At 39.2% G+C, this 22164-nt stretch overlaps 1 protein-coding gene across 1 annotated transcript in view; it reads right to left on the bottom strand.

The window, feature by feature from the left end:
* The window catches only part of LOC128684104 (protein disulfide-isomerase A5), a gene marked incomplete in the record, with an annotated part of 148850 nt that overhangs the window by 9892 nt on the left and 116794 nt on the right, over nucleotides 1-22164 (bottom strand). Inside the window, 3 exon segments of the mRNA XM_070090096.1 lie at nucleotides 1049-1235; nucleotides 7321-7520; nucleotides 14388-14520. Coding sequence (XP_069946197.1) covers nucleotides 1049-1235; nucleotides 7321-7520; nucleotides 14388-14520 — 520 coding nt within the window.

Here is a 22164-nt window from a genome sequence, read left to right as displayed (position 1 = left end):
ACTTTATTTTGTAGTTGAAACAGTTGACTTGGCAATTTCTTATGCTCAATTGATAGAATAGAAGTAATACTAGTGAAATAGTTAAGAATTTGGTTGACTGGAATAATGTAATTGGCCTAAAACGGGAGTCAAAGTTGGCAAAATCGCTGATGCGTAAATATCGCTGACACATCAAAATTCATAATGGCACAATTTTGTCAATTTTCCATCAAATTTCGTACTTTTTGTTTTATTGCCTTCAGAAAAAGATTCCCTACCATTTCATAAGAAGAAATAACAAAAATTTTTTTTTTTAAATTCATGGACCCTGGTGCACACTTTGAAATTTGGCCTCTGGACCCTGAAAGGGTTAAAGACATTATCAAGTATCTTCTGAATGAACATGGACTTTGAATTAAGTTACATTCACTAAGTTTATGATAGGTCTACTTTTAACCTTTAAACTATTACTGGTTGGCATTTTGCTGACCTGTGTTCATTTTCTTTTCTTGCAAAAAATATTTTAGTTTATCACAGTACATGTTAACCATTCACAAAAATAATAAAAAAAATATTTGAAGATTTTATCTTTCTACAGTTTTGAAGATTAGGCCCCTGAAGTACAGTTGTACAAGCAGTAAAATTTACATGAAGCCCCAAATTGTTTATAATGTCTATCACATAAAATGAAATTATTTGTAGCTGTTCATTATTTTCTTTGTTTTACAATATTTACAATTGTCAGTCATGTTGTAGATATGTTTAGGTATGTGATGCACATTGCTACTATACAATCATCACACCAGAAACACATCTTTGTGCTGAATGAGCCATCTTGTTATGACTACATAAGTGACACTTATTTTGAGCATAGTTCTCCATACTTGTAGCAGGCAGAGGCTCAGGGAAGTGTCTGTCCATCAAACATTTTTTAAATGAAGTGTAGTATCACACAAATGTGATACTACAGTCAATAAGTAAAAAGATATAATATGCAATAATCTAGCAATGTAGAGAACAGCATTAACCTTATAACTCAATTGCTATTCCAAAACTGTTTTTAACTTACATGGTGCATAGAACATAACAAGAGCCTCTTTGTTATTGATAAATGTGTCAAAAGTGGCTTCTGTTAAGTGGTGAATTAAGTTTCCTCCCTGCACTGATGCCCACTCCTCCCTTGGTGAAGGTGGCGGAGGTGGAGAGCCACTCAGTGGATTCTCTGGATCTTCCATAAATTTCACGAAATCGATTTCCTATAAAATAAGAGAAAATATGCAATAGTTTATCACCAGATTTCCACAAAACATAGAAATTCACAATGACCATTTTTCACCACCCTTCACTGAAACGAATTTTAGAGAAAAGTCTCTTGATATTTCTAACGAGACAACAGTGAAAGAAATCCCCAAAAAATGAGTACCTGATTCTTTTAAGTTATTGTTTTAATGTTTCTTATGCTTCTGAATACTGGTTCTCCTAGAGGGTGGACCTGAAAGAAAGTCTGATTAATGCTGTCCACTATCTACCAGATTTATTGCTCTAATATGCTCTATCTTTTACATTTTCTTTGCTGGAAGTAATAAAAATTCTATCTATATAGAAATTCACTGAACAAAAAAGTTGCTATTTCTACATATTGAAGCTTGTTAGGTTATTTTAAGAATGCTGAAACTGAATCTTAAGTCAGAATTAACCCATCACATAAGTTATTGGTTACATATGGGCATCTACATTACATGTATTAGCTTAAACACACTTCTGAGGAAACCCTTGTGGCTGTTGGATTACGTGCACAAATATGAACCCTACACATTATGTCTGCTTGTTAGGTAGACTTGAAGATTACCAGTTATCCTCTGGCTGTCCCAGTATTCAGACATATTTACAGAAGGTTACTATTCCTTATGTACATTGATGTTTATTTTGCACAAGCTGAATTTCTCTGCCACATACACATATTCATATTTACATTCAAGTTCTTTTGCTCTATTATATGAAAACAATGTTTCAGAGTAACATGAACAGACGAGGATGTTTGAACAGCGCAGACAGCTTTTGCTATATACATTTTTTTTTTTCAACAAGTTGGCCGTCTCCCACCGAGGCAGGGTGACCCAAAAAGAAAATACTTTCATCATCATTCAACACTTTCACCTCACTCACACATAATCACTGTTTTTGCAGAGGTGCTCAGAACACAACAGTTTAGAAGCACATACGTATAAAGATACACAACATATCCCTCTGAACTGCTAATATATACATGTATGATCAACAAAAACATAACAAATTATGATAAGATTGTATGCAAGCACTACTTCAGATGCAAGATAGGTGATCAAGATCAAACATGAGCTACACACACATACATTGTAGTTTGTATCTCTCAACTGACAGTAGGTAAAGGCCATTTGCAGACCCAATGGTGTGACAAGAATGACTTACTTTGCATGGTTTATGTGGTTGATTTCTTGAAGAAAAACAAGAAAAAGATAACATATCCAGACTGTGAGCCAGCATTAAAAGCTGGGCCAAATAGTGAAGCACTCCTATCTATGTTCTACCTAAAAGAATAAAAAGGCACAATACAGTGACTGGAACATTATACAAATAACCCACAAACAGGAGAATGAAACTTATGACAGCATTTCAGTCTGACTGTTGGTAAACTTGCAGAGTTTGTTTCTTAAGAAGGACCATAACTCCTTTTGAAGCACTGCTGTAAAGCATGTTCTGGAGCAGGCAGGTAGATCTTCTCATCTAGTGCACAAAGAACTGCAGGTTAAAACAAACCAGTGGCATATGAAAGAATACCTAAAGACTCGACTGCAACAATCCACTGGTGAAGCTGCATCAACATCACAATATCCACTGCCTTCAACAGCACAAGTTCCCCAATCTTCAACTTCAGCCCAATAGGGTCACAGCCACCCTTTCCAATAATTTCAGGATATTAAGTATCAAGAGCCCAACTTGAAGGTAAGTAACAAATCATCATCATCTTTCAACAAACCAGCCATATCCCACCAAAGTAGGGTGATCAAAAAAAGAAAAACAAAAGTTTCACTTTTTAACCCCTTAACTGACCAAACGTAGATCTACATTCTTACTGCTAGTGCTCCAAGCGTAGATCAACTTTTAATTTTCCTGCCTCCAAATCTGACGCAATTGGCCTGTGATGCCTAGAAGATCCACTGTACTAGGCTAATGTATTTAAAATTAACATATCCCAAAATACAGTAGTAGGTTGGTAGACAGCAATCACCCAGGGAGGTACTACCATCCTGCCAAGTGAGTGTAAAACAAAAGCCTGTAATTATTTTACATGATGGTAGGATTGCTGGTGTCTTTTTTCTGTCTCATAAACATGCAAGATTTCAGGTATGTCTTGCTACTTCTACTTACACTTAGGTCACACTACACATACATGTACACATTTATGTATACACAACCATCTGAGTTTTCTTTGATTTTAACCTAATAGTTCTTGTTCTTATTGCTTTTCCTTTTATAACCATGGGGAAGTGGAATAAGAATCCTTCCTTCGTAAACCATGCGTGTTGTAAAAGTCAACTAAAATGCCGGAAACAATGGGCTAGTAACCCCTTTTCCTGTATAGCTTACTAAAAAGAAAAAGAAGAAAACTGTCAAAGTGGAATGTTTGACTGCATGGATGTTGTGCGAATGATTAGAAAAAGATGATTGTGTATGTTATGAATGAAAAGAAGCTGGATGTCCTGGCTTTAAGTGAAACAAAGCTGAAGGAGGTGGGAGAGTTTCAGTGGGGAGAAATAAATGGGATTAGGTCAGGGGTTTCAAACAGAGTTGGAGCTAAAGAAGCAGTAGCAATAATGTTGAAGAATAAGTTTTTTTTTATTATTATTATCACACTGGCCGATTCCCACCAAGGCAGGGTGGCCCGAAAAAGAAAAACCTTCACCATCATTCACTCCATCACTGTCTTGCCAGAAGGGTGCTTTACACTACAGTTTTTAAACTGCAACATTAACACCCCTCCTTCAGAGTGCAGGCACTGTACTTCCCATCTCCAGGACTCAAGTCCGGCCTGCCGGTTTCCCTGAATCCCTTCATAAATGTTACTTTGCTCACACTCCAACAGCACGTCAAGTATTAAAAACCATTTGTCTCCATTCACTCCTATCAAACACGCTCACGCATGCCTGCTGGAAGTCCAAGCCCCTCGCACACAAAACCTCCTTTACCCCCTCCCTCCAACCCTTCCTAGGCCGACCCCTACCCCGCCTTCCTTCCACTACAGACTGATACACTCTTGAAGTCATTCTGTTTCGCTCCATTCTCTCTACATGTCCGAACCACCTCAACAACCCTTCCTCAGCCCTCTGGACAACAGTTATGGCAGCAAAAGAGGGTATATAAATTCAAGGATTATGTGGAGTAAAATAAGGGTTGGATGTGAAAAGCGGGTTACAGTAAGCATTTATGCAAATGGAGAAGAGAAGTGTAGAGCAGAGAGAGAGAGATTTTGAGTGAGTGCATGGGGAGTTTTGAACCAAGTGTGAGAGTACTTGTGGTTGGGGATTTCAATGCTAAAGTGGGTAAAAATGTTATGGAGGGAGTAGTAGGTAAATTTGAGGTGCCAGGGGTAAATGAAAATGGGGAGCCTTTAATTGAGCTATGTGATGAGAGATTTGATAATAAGTAATATATATTGCATGAAAAAGAGGATAAATAAGTATACAAGGTATGATATAGCATGTAAAGAAAGTAGTTTGTTAGATTATGTACTGGTGGATAAAAGGTTGATGGGTAGGCTGCAGGATGCACATGTTTATAGAGGGGCAACTGAAATATCGGATCATTATTTATTTGTAGCTGCAGTTAGAGTAAGAGGTAGATGGGACAAAAGGAAAATGGCAAAAACAAGTGAGAGAGAGGTGAAAGTGTATAAACTAAGGGAGGAAGAAGTTAGGATGAGATATAAGCAACTACTGGCAGAAAGGTGGGCTAGTGCAAGTACGAGGGTTGGAATAGTTTTAAAAAATTCAGTGTTAGAATGTGGGGCAGAAGTTTATGGCTATAAGAGGGTGGGTGCGTGCAGGAGGAAAGAGGAGTGATTGGTGGAATGACGAAGTAAAGGGTGTGATAAAGGAAAAAAGGTAGCTTATGGGAGGTTTTTTACAAAGCAGAAGTGTTATAAGAAGAGCAGAGTATATGGAGAGTAAAAGAAAGGTGAAGAGAGTGGTGAGAGAGTACAAAAGAGAGCAGATGATAAGAGTGGGAGAGGCACTGTCAAGAAATTTTGATGAAAGTAAGAAAAATTTTGCAGTGAGATAAACAAGTTAAGAAAGTCTAGGGAATGAATGGATTTGTCAGTTAAAAACAGAGTAGGGGAGTTACTAGACGGGGAGCTGGAGGTATTAGGTAGATGGCGGGAATATTTTGAGGAACATTTAAATGACGATGAAGTAAGGGAGGCGGTAATTTCATGCACTGATCAGGGAGGTATAACATCTTTTCGGAGTGAAGAAGAGCAGGAAGTGAGTGTGGGGGAGGTGTGTGAGGCATTACGTAGAATGAAAGGGGGGTAAAGCAGCTGGAACTGATGGGATCACGACAGAAATGTTAAAAGCATGGGGTGGATAGTGTTGGAGTGGTTGGTATTTTTGTTTGATAAATGTATGAAAGAGAAGAAGGTACCTAGGGATTGGCAAAGAGCTTGTATAGCTCCTTTATATAAAGGAAGGGAGACAAAAGAGACTGGAAAAATTATTGGGGAATAAGTTTACTGAGTACACCAGGAAAAGTGTACAGTAGGGTTATTATTGTGGAGTTAATAAAAGTATTAGTCAGAGGGCTGAAGAGGGGTTGTTGAGGTGGTTTGGTCATTTAGAGAGAATGGATCAAAGTAGAATGACATGGAGAGCATATAAATCTGTAGGGGGAGGAAGGCGGGGTAGGGGTCATCCTCGAAAAGGTTGTAGGGACGGGGTAAGGGAGGTTTTGTAGGCGAGGGGCTTGGACTTCCAGCAAGCGTGCATGAGCATGTTAGATAGGAGTGAATGAAGACGAATGGTTTTTGGGACCTGACGAACTGTTGGAGTGTAAGCAGGGTAATATTTAGTGAAGGGATTCAAGGAAACCAGTTAGTTATTTTTATATAGCCGGACTTGAGTCCTGGAAATGGGAAGTACAATGCCTGCACTTTAAAGGAGGGGTTTGGGATATTGACAGTTTGGTGGGATGTGTAATAGGATGGTATATATATAATTGGGGCCCTGATATTGTAATTATTTAAGGTCACTTTTTATGCTGTATCTTTACATATGCTTCTAAACTGGGGCATCTGGGCATCTCTGCAAAAACAGTGATTATGTATGAGTGAGGTGAAAGTGTTGAATGATGATGAAAGTATTTTCGTTTTGGAGATTTTCTTTCTTTTTGGGTCACCCTGCCTAGGTGGGAGACGGCCGACTTGTTGAAAAAAAAAAATTATTATTATTATTATTATTATCATCATTATTAATTTAGGTAACTGGAGCACAGTTCCAATTCCCTAGATAAGTTTGGATCTGTGCTCTAGTTTTGTAAATTAATAATAATAATAATAATTATTATTATAATAATAACAAACGCTGCCAACTCAGTGCACTGTTTACCTCGCTGTGAGAGCAGTTCCTCGTGCTATGCTGACATTTCTCAGTTATTTGGGCAAATTTCGTTTTTCTGAGCATGGGTCTTAAGAAAGTAAGTGTAAAGGACAATGTTGAGAAAAAAAAGAGGATGATTTCCTTGGAATTAAAGCATGAAATCATAGATAAACATGCGAGGTGTCCAGGTTTTGTATTGATGGGGAAGCAGGGGGAGCTGGCTCATAGCTCAAATGTTGGCTGGCAAAAAATCGACCCAGGGACGGCTCGTATCTCAAAAAACCCATATGTTGGGACACTCGTAAGTCAAGGTTCCACCGTATATACATACTTCTAAACTGTTGTATCTGGGTGCCTCTGCAAAAACAGTGATTATGTATAAGTGAGGTGAAAGTGTTGAATGATGATGAAAGCATTTTCTTTATGGGGATTTTCTTTCTTTTTGGGTCACTCTGCCTCGGTGGGAGATGGCCGACTTGTTGAAAAAAAAAAAAATCCCAAAATACTCACAAAACTGCATTAAAATTGCCTGAGTGCATTCCAGAGATATCCATGGATGAAAATACTTACCAACACACACCATAAACTTTATAAAAAATTACCCAACAAGATATAAGCCTAACTTACCAAAATCTACTCAGATTTTGATTTTATTCCATAATTCCATATGTTATGGTAAATGTGTGGAAAATCTGGAAAAAACACTTACTGTTCGTCCCCCATTATATGGTTTAGTGTTCTTGTAATAATTGAAATACTTGTAAGTGGGATAACCACTGACATCGTTTGCACTACACAAAGCCTGGTAAGCTGTGCAATCGACTGCAGCAAACTCAACTTTTGGGTCATCCACAAATCTGTCTGCAGCACCAGTAAATTCAGGTTTGGCTTTCTTGCAGTGACCACACCCTGTTGGGATAATGACATTAATAAATTGTATATAAACAAAAAGGGTATACAAAGAAAGCCATGAATATAGCACAACACTCTACAACAGGATGCCTATTCCTTACTACAATGAATGAAGTTCAAAATGTTGAATGAACTTCAAAATGTTGAATAGTTATTGGGAGATTAATAATCAGGAATATTTTGTTTAACCCTTTCACTGTCGAGACCCTTGCTCTCAGTGTCGAAAAATTTAAAAAAAAAAAAAAAAAATCTTATGAAATGATAATCTTTCCTGATGGTAATGACACTAAAGGTGCCAAACTTGATGGAAAATTTATGGAACTATGCTCTTGCAGAGTTAGCGGTCTCAGCGATATTTATGCATTGTTGATTTTTCCCACTTTGAGCCCTATTTTCGGCCAACTCCATTGTTCCAGTCAACCAAACTAACAGCTATTTTGCTAGAACTCCATTTGCTCTACTGAGTATAAGAAACCACCCATTTACTGATTTCAATTACCCAATAAAGTGATCAGAAATTGGTAATTTGGCCAATTTCATACACAATTCAAGTAAGGCCAATTTCAAAATAGGGACCAGAATAAACAATGCAGGCATTCCTAGCACTAAAATAACATTTTCTCTGTTCATCAGTAACGTCTCCAGGCCCCTCTTATATTACGCTTGCTTTCCATTTTGAATTTTTCATTAAAAAAAAAAAAAATTAGAAGATTTACTGTAAAGCAGACTACTGCATTATTGTAAAACTGGTATAAACAATATCAGTCCATCTGTGAAAGCATATTAGACCCACCAGTTGATGTGTATTGGACGTGTGGCGTGATCTGTTTACTTTTGAACATCGGCAAAAATTGAACACTTCCGCTACTTTGAGCTCAATTTCGAGGTACTTTTATTCTGATGAAAACCATTCAAATTCATCTCAATTTCTGTAATATATCTTCCATTCCATCAAATGAGACCAAGAAAATGAGAATACAACCATGAATACCACATGAAAATACATTGCGAAGTTGGTGTTTTAAACCAAAAACACGGTTGGAGTTTTTTCTCATTATGCTGTGCATGCTGCAGGATTTCTTTTATATCATGCACACTGGCCACTCCGACTCATTCTCTCATATGTAGGCATACCAGCTTTCTCCCACTACATTTGAAGCCTCTAGAATTTTGGCATAACACTACGGCACCAACACTTGCTTGCAAGCTGTAGTACTACGGTACTGACAGTGAAAGGGTTAAGCAACATTTTCACAAAATTATAATTCTTTGCAGTACAAGTGACAATGTTCAAGTGTAGGAAATTAACTATAAAGTTGTTTAATTATAATTACAGCCTCTCCTCACTTAGCGATGTATGTACTACTCATTTACCGATGCCTCGGATTTATGATGTGCTCTCTGAAATAATGTATATTAGAGCTGATTCCCTCTATTCTGGTTTATTTCAATATACAGTACACTACTGTATAAACATTTAAAAATATACCAGAAATGTTATAAATGATGCAAAAGTAACATTAAAACAATAGCAAAGGTGGTTGACACAAACCCACTACCATTACAGTATGCTCCTCACTTAGCAACGAATTCGTTTAATGACATGGTATTAGGAACGAAACTCCAGCATTAAGTGAGGAGAGGCTGTACAATACTGAAGAAATATACATACTGTTAAACTGCATGGGGAAAGGAAAAGGGAGACATGATAACCCTACTGTGGGCAATTTTACTGTTTCTTTTTGGGTGCAGGGTGGAGGTGTGAGAAATATTATAGAATATGCAAAACTGAATATAATTATAAAAAACAGTGAACATTACAAACACATTGCCTTTCTACAAAGTACAAAATAAAGATCTTTTAGCTCCAACAACTAATAAAGCAAGCTAACCCAAAAACACTAAGCACTGGTGTAGAGTACATATTATCTCCTTGACAAAAATTTATTAATCCTTAACCCTTTCAGGGTCGACAGGCCCTCTCAGAGACTTGTTCTCAGGGTCGGCCAAATTTCAAAAAAAAAAAAAAAAAAAAAAAAAAAAAAAAAAAAAAAAAAAAAAAAACACTTGTGAAGAGACAGAGAATCTTTTCCCGATCATAATGACACCAAAAGTATGAAATTTTATGGAAAACTTACGGAATTATGCTCTCGTGAAGTTAGCGGTCTCGACGATGTTTACCCATCAGCAATTTTGCCCACTTTGAGCCCTATTTTCGGCCAATTCCAGTGTACTTGTCGACAAAAATCATAACTATTTCGCTAGAACTCCATTTTTTCTATCGAATGAGTACAAGAAACCACCCATTTACTGATTTCAACTATCCAATACAGTGGTCAGAATTTAGCAATTTTGCCAATTTCACACAAATTTCAAAAGATGCCAATTTCCGAATAGGGTTCAGAATAAACAAGAAAGACATTCCTGGCACTAAAATAACATTTCCTCTGTTCATTAGTCATGTCCCCATGCCCCTCTTACATTCTTTTTCTTTCCACTTTGAATTTTTATTCTCACAAAAAATAGAAGATTTATTGTTATGTAGACTACTGTGTTAGTGTAGAAATGGTATAAATAATATCGGCGCACTTGTGAAAGAATATTAGACTCACCAGTTGACGTGTATTGGACGCTTGGCATGATTTGTTTACTTTTGAACTTTGGTAAAAACCGAACATTTCTGCTACTTTGAGCTCAATTTCAAGGTAGTTTTCTTTGTAAAACCAGTCAAAATCATCTCAATTTCTGTAATATGTCCTCCATTTTATAAAATAAGACCAGGAAAACTAGAATACAACAATAAATACCATACGAAAATACAGGGCAAAGTCGCTGTTTTAATCCAAAAACACGGTCAAAGTTTTTTTTTTCTCATTACGCACTGTGAGCTGCAGGATTTTTTTTATACTGACCACATAGACCCATTCTTTCATATGTAGGCCTACCAGCTTTCTCTCACTCGATTTGAGGGCGCTAGAATTTAGGCGTACTAGTACATCAAAAACCCTGGGTCGTAAGCCGTACTAGTACGTCCGAAACCCTGAAAGGGTTAAAATGTCCAAACGTAGATCTATGTTCACGTGCGGAGGGCTCCGAACGTAGATCTACGTTTTTGTTTATATGCTTTCAAATAGGGAAAATAAAAGTCGGAGTGCTCTGCACATGAACGCAGATTCAAGGATTATGTGGATGAAAATAAGGGTTGGATGCGAAAAGTGGGTCACAGTAAGTGTGTATGCACCTGGGGAAGAGAGGAGTGTAGAGGAGAGAGAGAGATTTTGGGAGAATTAAGTAAATGTATAGGAACCTTTGAACCAAATGAGAGAGTAATTGTGGTAGGGGATCTAAATGCTAAAGTAGGATAAACATTTAGAGAGGATATGATAGGTAAGTTTGGGGTGCCAAGTGTAAATGATAATGGGAGCCTTTTGATTGAACTTTGTATAAAAAGGGGTTTAGTTATAGGTAATACATATTTTAAGAAAAAGAGGATAAATAAGTATACAAGATATGATGTAGGGTGTAATGACAGTAGTTTGTTAGACTATGTATTGTTAGATAAAAGACTGTTGAGTAGACTTCAGGATGTACATATTTATAGAGGGGGGCCACAGATATATCTGATCACTTTTTAGTTGCAGCTACAGTGAAAGTAAAAGGTAGATGGGATACAAGGAAAATAGAAGCATCAAGTAAGAGGGGTGAAGGTTTATAAACTAAAAGAGGAGGCAGTTGGGGTAAGATAGATGGGCTAGTGAGAGTATAGGCAATGGGGTCGAAGAGGTATGGGGTAGGTTTAAAAATGTAGTGTTAGAGTGTTCAGCAGAAGTTTGTGGTTACAGGAAAGTGGGTGCGGGAGGGAAGAGGAGCGATTGGTGGAATGATGATGTAAAGAGAGTAGTAAGGGAGAAAAAGTTAGCATATGAGAAGTTTTTACAAAGTAGAAGTGATGCAAGGAGGGAAGAGTATATGGAGAAAAAGAGAGAGGTTAAGAGAGTGGTGAAGCAATGTAAAAAGAGAGCAAATGAGAGAGTGGGTGAGATGTTATCAACAAATTTTGTTGAAAATAAGAAAAAGTTTTGGAGTGAGATTAACAAGTTAAGGAAGCCTAGAGAACAAATGGATTTGTCAGTTAAAAATAGGAGAGGAGAGTTATTAAATGGAGAGTTAGAGGTATTGGGAAGATGGAGGGAATATTTTGAGGAATTGTTAAATGTTGATGAAGATAGGGAAACTGTGATTTCGTGTATAGGGCAAGGAGGAATAACATCTTGTAGGAGTGAGGAAGAGCCAGTTGTGAGTGTGGGGGAAGTTCGTGAGGCAGTAGGTAAAATGAAAGGGGGTAAGGCAGCCGGGATTGATGGGATAAAGATAGAAATGTTAAAAGCAGGTGGGGATATAGTTTTGGAGTGGTTGGTGCAATTATTTAATAAATGTATGGAAGAGGGTAAGGCACCTAGGGATTGGCAGAGAGCATGCATAGTTCCTTTGTATAAAGGCAAATTGGACAAAAGAGAGTGCAAAAATTATAGGGGGATAAGTCTGTTGAGTATACCTGGTAAAGTGTATGGTAGAGTTATTATTGAAAGAATTAAGAGTAAGACGGAGAATAGGATAGCAGATGAACAAGGAGGCTTTAGGAAAGGTAGGGGGTGTGTGGACCAGGTGTTTACAGTGAAACATGTAAGTGAACAGTATTTAGATAAGGCTAAAGAGGTCTTTGTGGCATTTATGGATTTGGAAAAGGCGTATGACAGGGTGGATAGGGGGGCAATGTGGCAGATGTTGCAGGTGTATGGTGTAGGAGGTAGGTTACTGAAAGCAGTGAAGAGTTTTTATGAGGATAGTGAGGCTCAAGTTAGAGTATGTAGGAAAGAGGGAAATTATTTCCCAGTAAAAGTAGGCCTTAGACAAGGATGTGCGATGTCACCGTGGTTGTTTAATATATTTATAGATGGGGTTGTAAGAGAAGTAAATGCGAGGGTCTTGGCAAGAGGCGTGGAGTTAAAAGATAAAGAATCAAACATAAAGTGGGAGTTGTCACAGTTGCTCTTTGCTGATGACACTGTGCTCTTGGGAGATTCTGAAGAGAAGTTGCAGAGATTGGTGGATGAATTTGGTAGGGTGTGCAAAAGAAGAAAATTAAAAGTGAATACAGGAAAGAGTAAGGTTATGAGGATAACAAAAAGATTAGGTGATGAAAGATTGGATATCAGATTGGAGGGAGAGAGTATGGAGGAGGTGAATGTATTCAGATATTTGGGAGTGGACGTGTCAGCGGATTGGTCTATGAAAGATGAGGTGAATCATAGAATTGATGAGGGGAAAAGGGTGAGTGGTGCACTTAGGAGTCTGTGGAGACAAAGAACTTTGTCCTTGGAGGCAAAGAGGGGAATGTATGAGAGTATAGTTTTACCAACGCTCTTATATGGGTGTGAAGCATGGGTGATGAATGTTGCAGCGAGGAGAAGGCTGGAGGCAGTGGAGATGTCATGTCTGAGGGCAATGTGTGGTGTGAATATAATGCAGAGAATTCGTAGTTTGGAAGTTAGGAGGAGGTGCGGGATTACCAAAACTGTTGTCCAGAGGGCTGAGGAAGGGTTGTTGAGGTGGTTCGGACATGTAGAGAGAATGGAGCGAAACAGAGTGACTTCAAGAGTGTATCAGTCTGTAGTGGAAGGAAGGCGGGGTAGGGGTCAGCCTAGGAAAGGTTGGAGGGAGGGGGTAAAGGAGGTTTTGTGTGCGAGGGGCTTGGACTTCCAGCAGGCATGCGTGAGCGTGTTTGATAGGAGTGAATGGAGACAAATGGTTTTTAATACTTGACGTGCTGTTGGAGTGTGAGTAAAGTAACATTTATGAAGGGGTTCAGGGAAACCGGCAGGCCGGACTTGAGTCCTGGAGATCGGAAGTACAGTGCCTGCACTCTGAAGGAGGGGTGTTAATGTTGCAGTTCAAAAACTGTAGTGTAAAGCACCCTTCTGGCAAGACAGTGATGGAGTGAATGATGGTGAAAGTTTTTCTTTTTCGGGCCACCCTGCCTTGGTGGGAATCGGCCAGTGTGATAAAAAAAAAAAAAAAAAAAAAAATTCAGTGAAACTGGCTAGCCAGACTTGATTCCTGGAGGTGGGAAGCACAGTTCCTGAACTCTGAAGGTTCATCATCTGAACTGTTGTATCTATGTGTCTCTGGGAAGATAGTGACAGCATGAACATTAGGAAAGTGTTTCTGTTGTTTGGGTCACCCTTCCTCGGTGGGAGACGGCCAGTATGTTAAAACAAAAATACATAGTGGACCCTCGAATTTCATCCCTTTTCTGAATGTAAAACTATAGTTATTCTCTATAAAATGTATTTTTTGTTAATATATCCCATAAGAAATAAATGTAAATCCAATTAATCCATTCCAGACACCCAAAAATATTAACAAAAAATGCATTTTATAGAGAATAACTATAGTTTTACATAGAGAAAAGGGATGATGAAATTCAGTGGTCCACTGTATATACATTATGCACAATGTGTAATAATTACATTTATGTGATACATACTGTGTAGTTATTATGTGTATGTGTACACAATGTACAACAATTACATGTGTGCACATGTACACAAGTGAACATTCAGAACAACCACTGTGAAAAAATAGTGAACTTCCAAGCATTTTTGTGATTTCTCACATGATAATGTGAGAAATCATGAAAGTACTTTGAATTTCACTATTTTTTTCACAGTAGTAGTTCTGCATATTGTGATATCACTTGTTTACTGAGATCTTACTGCAACAAGTGTACGTATGTAAGAGAGCAAAGAGAAATCTAAAATGAAGAATTATCTGTTCTCTCACAATAAACACAAAACTACTTACATGGGGCATAAAACATAACAAGAACATGCTTTTTCTTTTTGAGAAATGATTTATAATTCTCATCAGTTAGATGTACAACTGAGGATTCCACCTCTGACCAGGGTTTCTCAGGCGGCGGCGGTGGAGGGGGCTCCTGAAAAATAATATATACGCTAATCAATACAAATTCTGCTATACTGGTACAATGGAAAAGACATGTCTTGAAAATATTTTATTTCAGAGAAACCAAGTTTTTTTTTATCATGGACGCCATTTGCATAAAATCATTTGCTCCATCACTGTTTTGCAAAGCTCTCCACCCCTTCTTCAGAGTGAAGGTATGGTACTTCCCACCTCCAGGACTCAAGTCCAGCTAACCCGTTTTCCTGAATCCCTTCAGAAAATGTTACTTGCTCACACTCCAACAACTTGTCGAGTCCCAAAAATAAGTTGCCTCCACTCACTCCTAATATGCTCACAATCTCCTGCTAAAGGTCCAAGTCCCTCGCACATAAGACCTCCTTTACCCAGTCCCTCCAATGTTTCCTTGGGTGACCCTTACCCAGTCATCCCTCTATTACAGATTTATAAACCCTCCAAGTCACCCTAGTTTGATTCATTCTCTCAAAATGACAAAACCGTCTAAACAATCCTTCTTCAGCCCACTGGAAAATACTTTTAATAACTCCACACCTCCTAATCTGCAAGTAACGAATTCTCTACATAATATTCACACCATACATTACCCTCAGACATGACCTCTCCACTGCCTCCAACCTCCTCACAGCAACATTCATAACCCCATGTTTCACACCCATGTCAGAGTGTAGGTACCACTATACTCTCACACACATTCCTCTCTGTCTCCATGGATAACATTCTCTGTCTCAACAGATGTCTCAATGCACCATCCACATTTTTTCCTTCATCATTCTATGGTCACCTTGTCTTTTGTATACCCATCCACCGACAAGTCAGCTCCCAAATATTTGAACACATTCATTTCCTACATACTCCCTCCTTCCCCTGATATCCAATCTTTCATTACATAACTCGTTTATTACCCTCATCATATTGCTGTTTCCTATGTTCACTGTTAATTTCCTTCCTTTACATACCCTCCCAAATTTGTCCACCAAATTTTGCAACTTCTCTTCAGAATTTCACAAAAGCATAACATCATCAGCAAAAAGCAACTGTGATAATGCCCTTTTCATATTAGATTCCACATATTTTAACCTGACACCTCTCCCCATCACCCCAGCACTCAATTTTTTAACAACCCATCTATAAATATGTTAAACAACCATGGCAACATCACTCAGCCCTGTCTAAAGCATTCATTTACAGGAAAATAATATCCTTGTCTCTTACATATCCTAACCTGAGCCTCACTCTCCTCATAAAAAACTCTTAATTAACAGCAATATACCACCTATTTCATACACTAGCAACACTGCTCCACTAGCCATCTTATCAAATGCCTTTTCTAAATCCATGAAAGCAACAAAACTTCCTTACCCTTATCTAAATATTGCTCACTTACATGCTTCAAAGTAAACACTTGGTTTACCCATCCACTACCATTTCTAAAGGCTCCTTGTTCATCTTGAGCTACAAAGTAAACCTTCATAGCTTCATTTATTTGTAAAGCAAAGAAAAGGTTTTAAACCAGCAAGCATAGATGAGTGTGTTAGATAGGAGTGAATGGAGACAAATGGTTTTTAGGGCTTGATGTGCTGTTGGAGTGTGAACAAGGTAACATTTATGAAGGGATTCAGGGAAACTGGAAGGCTGGACTTCGAGTCCGGGAGATGGGAAGTACAGTGTCTGCATTCTGAAGGAGTGGTGTTCATGTTGCAGTTTTATAACTGTAGTGTAAGCATGCCTCTAACAAGATAGTAATGGAGTGAATGATGAAAGTTTTTCTTTTTCGGGCCACCCTGCCTTGGTGGGAAACGGCCGATGAGTTAATAAAAAAAATCCAACCTTCTTGAAGCTATCTATCATTACTGTGATTGGAAAAACCTTAGCAATACTGCTTTCAAGATGGAAGGTCACAAATCTTGTCAGAACACACACTTCATAAATAGTCCCAAAGTAATTTTTTTTTTTTAACACGACAGCTGTCTCTCACAGAGGCAGGGTGACTCAAAAAAGAAACACTTTCACCATCACTCACACAATATCAATGTCTTTGCAGAGGCACCCAGATATGACAGTTGAAATGTCATTTCAAACAGCCAATATCCCAAACCCCTCCTTTAAAGTACAGGCATTGTACTTCCCATCTCCAGGACTCAAGTCTGGCTGACCAGCTTCCCTGAATTCCTTCACAAAATACCCTGCTCACACTCCAACAGCTCTTTAGGTCCCAAAAACCATTTGTCTCCATTCACTCCTATCTAACATGCTCAAACATGCCTGCTGCATTTCCAGGCCCCTTGCACACAAAACCTCTTTTACTCCCCCTCCCTCCCTCCTTTCCTAGTATGACCACTACCCCTCCTCTCCTCCACTACAAATTAATACACTCTCCACCCTTCTTCAGCCCTCTGAATACTTTTAGTAACTCCACACCTCCTGATTTCTACACTACAAATTCTCTGCATAATATTCACAACACACATTGCCCTGAGACACACCTCCACTCTTTCCAGCCTCTTTCTTGCTGAACCATTCACAACCCATATAAAAGTGTTGGTACCACTATACTCTCATACATTCCCTTCTTCGTCTCCATGGATGACTTTTTTTTGTCTCCACAGATACCTCAATGTACCACCCACCTTTCTTCCTTTCATTAAAAAAATCCTGGGACCTTGGAGGCCACTCTTAGTCTCCTAAGGGTGATCCAATATCCTGGAGACTATTCAAACAATCATTGTTGAATGGTCGTGCTTCATAATAATAATGTGCTTTCAAAACATAGTAAATCTGTTCAGCAATGTTTTATAAAATAAAACCCTATTCAATCTTTTCAGCTTCAATGTGAAAGGATGGAAGAGCATTTTAATCCGTAAACGGTCCAAACGTATATATACGTTCACTACCGTACTGCCCCAAGTTTTTTTTTTGGAAAAAAAAAAAAAACATTGTTGTTTTTTAATAGGAAAAAAGAGCATATGGTACCCAGGCATCCCCAATTATTTTAATATGGTGCACAGTGAGTGCTCACACCCATTCTCACATGTCTAGGTGACTCAGGCTTATCATGGCAATGTTAAATGTAGGACACATAAAACGTATATATACATTTGGGGCACTAGCGGTAAAAACGTATATATATGTTTGGACCGTTTACGGGTTAAGGAATGGTTATAGTAAATAACACCACCTTTCATATTATCATTCACACTATAGCATCACAGGAAATTAGTGTCTTCATATTCCAGCAAAATATATATATATATTTTTTTAACAAGTCGGCCGTCTCCCACCGAGGCAGGGTGACTCAAAAAGAAAGAAAATCCCAAAAAAGGAAATACTTTCATCATCATTCAACACATAATCACTGTTTTTGCAGAGGTGCTCAGAATACAACAGTTTAGAAGCATATACGTATAAAGATACACAACATATCCTTCCAAACTGCCAATATCCCAAACCCCTCCTATAAAGTGCAGGCATTCTACAGTACTTCCCATTTCCAGGACTCAAGTCCAGCTATATAAAAATAACCGGTTTCCCTGAATCCCTTCACTAAATATTACCCTGCTCACACTCCAACAGATCGTCAGGTCCCAAATACCATTCGTCTTCATTCACTCTTATCTAACATGCTCATGCGCGCATGCTGGAAGTCCAAGCCCCTCGCCCACAAAACCTCCTTTACCTCCTCCCTCCAACCTTTTCGAGGACGACCGCACCCCACCTTCCTTCCCCTACAGATTTATACACTCTCCGTGTCATTCTACTTTGATCCATTCTCTCTAAATAACCAAACCACCTCAACAACTCCTCTTCAGCCCTCTGACTAATGCTTTTATTAACTCCACACCTTCTAATTTCCACACTCTGAATTTTCCGCATAATATTTACACTACACATTGCCTCCAACCGTCTCCTCGCTGCAGCATTTACAACCCAAGCTTCACACCCATATAAAAGTGTTGGCACCACTATACTTTCATACATTCCCTTCTTTGCCTCCACAGATAACTTTTTTGTCTTCACATATACCTCAACGCACCACTCACCTTTTTTCCATCATCTATTCTATGATTAACCCCAGCCTTCATAAATCCATCCACTGACATGTTAACTCCCAAATATCTGAAAACATTCACTTCTTCCATACTCCTCCTCTCCAATTTGATATCCAATTTTTCTTAATCTAAATTATTTGATACCCTCACCACCTTACTCTTTTCTATGTTCACTTTCAACTTTCTACCTTTACACACACACTCAAACTTGTCCACTAACCTTTGCAATTTTTCTTTAGAATCTCCCATAAGCACAGTATCAACAGCAAAAAGAAACTGTGTCAATTCCCATTTTGTATCTGATTCCCCATAATTTAATCCCATCCCTCTCCCGAACACCCTAGCATTTACTTCTTTTACAACCCCATCTATAAATACAGTGGACCCTCGCCTAACGAACGCATCGCATAACGTTAAATCTGCCTAACGAAGCATTTGAATGTAAAAATTTTGGCCCATGTAATGATAAAAAACTCGCCTAATGTGATTTGTCCGGGACGCGTCCCACGTGTGGTCTGAGCGTGCCTCAGCTGCCCCATGGGTGCCAGTGTTTACAAGCCAGCCAGTGCGGTCACATCTACGCATACACTCGGTACAGTTCACATTATCCCAGTGGTTTTAGTGCTTGTAACTGCAAAATAAGTCACCATGGGCCCCAAAAAAGCTTCTAGTGCCAAGCCCGTTGATAAAACGATGAGAATAAGTATGGAAATTAAGAAAGAAATAATTGAAAAGTATGAAACCAAACCCCAATCAACCATTGCTACTATCTTGGCCAACAAAACGGCAATCAAGGAAGCTGCTTTTGCAAAAGGTGCAAGTCTGTTTTCGAAACAGAGATTGCAAGTACTCGAAGATGTTGAGAGACTGTTATTGGTGTAGATAAACGAAAAGCAGGTAGCAGGAGATAGCCTCTCTCAAGCGATCATATGCGAAAAGGCTAGGAAGCTCCATGACGATTTAATTAAAAAAATGCCTGCAACTAGTGGTGATGTGAGTGAATTTAAGGCCAGCAAAGGTTGGTGTGAGAGATTTAAGAATCGTAGTGGCATACATAGTGTGATAAGGCATGGTGAGGCTGCCAGTTCGGATTAAAAAGCGGCTGAAAAATATGTGCAGGAATTCAAGGAGTACATAGAGGCTGAAGGATTGAAACCTGAACAAGTGCTTAATTGTGACAAAACAGGCCTGCTTTGGAAGAAAATGCCCAACAGGACCTACATTACTCAGGAGGAAAAGGCACTCCCAGGACATAAGCCTATGAAAGACAGGCTTACTCTTTTGTTGTGTGGTAATGCTAGTGGTGATTGCAAAGTGAAGCCTTTATTGGTGTATCACTCTGAAACTCCCGGAGTGTTCAGGAAAAACAATGTCCTCATGCCTAATCTGTGCGTGATGTGGAGGGCAAACAGTAAGGCATGGGTCACTAGGGACTTTTTCTATGACTGGTTACACCATGCATTTGCCCCCACTGAGAAAAATTACCTCCTGGAAAAGAAATTGTTAAATGTTGATGAAGATAGGGAAGCTGTGATTTCGTGTATAGGGCAAGGAGGAATAACATCTTGTAGGAGTGAGGAAGAGCCAGTTGTGAGTGTGGGGGAAGTTCGTGAGGCAGTAGGTAAAATGAAAGGGGGTAAGGCAGCCGGGATTGATGGGATAAAGATAGAAATGTTAAAAGCAGGTGGGGATATAGTTTTGGAGTGGTTGGTGCAATTATTTAATAAATGTATGGAAGAGGGTAAGGTACCTAGGGATTGGCAGAGAGCATGCATAGTTCCTTTGTATAAAGGCAAAGGGAACAAAAGAGAGTGCAAAAATTATAGGGGGATAAGTCTGTTGAGTATACCTGGTAAAGTGTATGGTAGAGTTATTATTGAAAGAATTAAGAGTAAGACGGAGAATAGGATAGCAGATGAACAAGGAGGCTTTAGGAAAGGTAGGGGGTGTGGACCAGGTGTTTACAGTGAAACATATAAGTGAACAGTATTTAGGTAAGGCTAAAGAGGTCTTTGTGGCATTTATGGATTTGGAAAAGGCATATGACAGGGTGGATAGGGGGGGCAATGTGGCAGATGTATGGTGTAGGAGGTAGGTTACTGAAAGCAGTGAAGAGTTTTTATGAGGATAGTGAGGCTCAAGTTAGAGTATGTAGGAAAGAGGGAAATTATTTCCCAGTAAAAGTAGGCCTTAGACAAGGATGTGTGATGTCACCGTGGTTGTTTAATATATTTATAGATGGGGTTGTAAGAGAAGTAAATGCGAGGGTCTTGGCAAGAGGCGTGGAGTTAAAAGATAAAGAATCACACATAAAGTGGGAGTTGTCACAGTTGCTCTTTGCTGATGACACTGTGCTCTTGGGAGATTCTGAAGAGAAATTGCAGAGATTGGTGGATGAATTTGGTAGGGTGTGCAAAAGAAGAAAATTAAAAGTGAATACAGGAAAGAGTAAGGTTATGAGGATAACAAAAAGATTAGGTGATGAAAGATTGGATATCAGATTGGAGGGAGAGAGTATGGAGGAGGTGAATGTATTCAGATATTTGGGAGCGGACGTGTCAGCGGATGGGTCTATGAAAGATGAGGTGAATCATAGAATTGATGAGGGGAAAAGGGTGAGTGGTGCACTTAGGAGTCTGTGGAGACAAAGAACTTTGTCCTTGGAGGCAAAGAGGGGAATGTATGAGAGTATAGTTTTATCAACGCTCTTATATGGGTGTGAAGCATGGGTGATGAATGTTGCAGTGAGGAGAAGGCTGGAGGCAGTGGAGATGTCAAGTCTGAGGGCAATGTGTGGTGTGAATATAATGCAGAGAATTCGTAGTTTGGAAGTCAGGAGGAGGTGCGGGATTACCAAAACTGTTGTCCAGAGGGCTGAGGAAGGGTTGAGGTGGTTCGGACATGTAGAGAGAATGGAGCGAAACAGAGTGACTTTAAGAGTGTATCAGTCTGTAGTGGAAGGAAGGCGGGGTAGGGGTCAGCCTAGGAAAGGTTGGAGGGAGAGGGTAAAGGAGGTTTTGTGTGCGAGGGGCTTTGACTTCCAGCAGGCATGCGTGAGCGTGTTTGATAGGAGTGAATGGAGACAAATGGTTTTTAATACTTGACGTGCTGTTGGAGTGTGAGCAAAGTAACATTTATGAAGTCCGGCAGGCCGGACTTGAGTCCTGGAGATGGGAAGTACAGTGCCTGCACTCTGAAGGAGGGGTGTTAATGTTGCAGTTTAAAAACTGTAGCATAAAGCACCCTTCTGGCAAGACAGTGATGGAGTGAATGATGGCGAAAATTTTTCTTTTTCGGGCCACCCTGCCTTGGTGGGAATCGGCCAGTGTGACTAAAAAAAAAAAAAAAGTGCCTCCTGGTATTAGACAATGCTCCTGGTCATCCTTCAGACTTGGCAGAGCAAATTTCTGGGGATATGAGCTTCATCAAGGTCAAATTTTTGCCTCCTAATACCACTTCTCTCCTCCAGCCCATGGACCAGCAGGTCATTTCCAACTTCAAAAAACTCTACACAAAAGCTGTTTCATAAGTGCTTTGAAGTGACCTCAGACACTCGAATGACCCTAAGAGAGTTTTGGAAAGATCACTTT

This window comes from Cherax quadricarinatus, chromosome 3, assembly GCF_038502225.1.
Source record: "Cherax quadricarinatus isolate ZL_2023a chromosome 3, ASM3850222v1, whole genome shotgun sequence".
Taxonomy (NCBI): Eukaryota; Metazoa; Arthropoda; class Malacostraca; order Decapoda; family Parastacidae; genus Cherax; species Cherax quadricarinatus.
The sequence above is the reverse complement of the archived record's forward strand: the minus strand, read 5'-3'. Positions and strand labels throughout refer to the sequence as shown.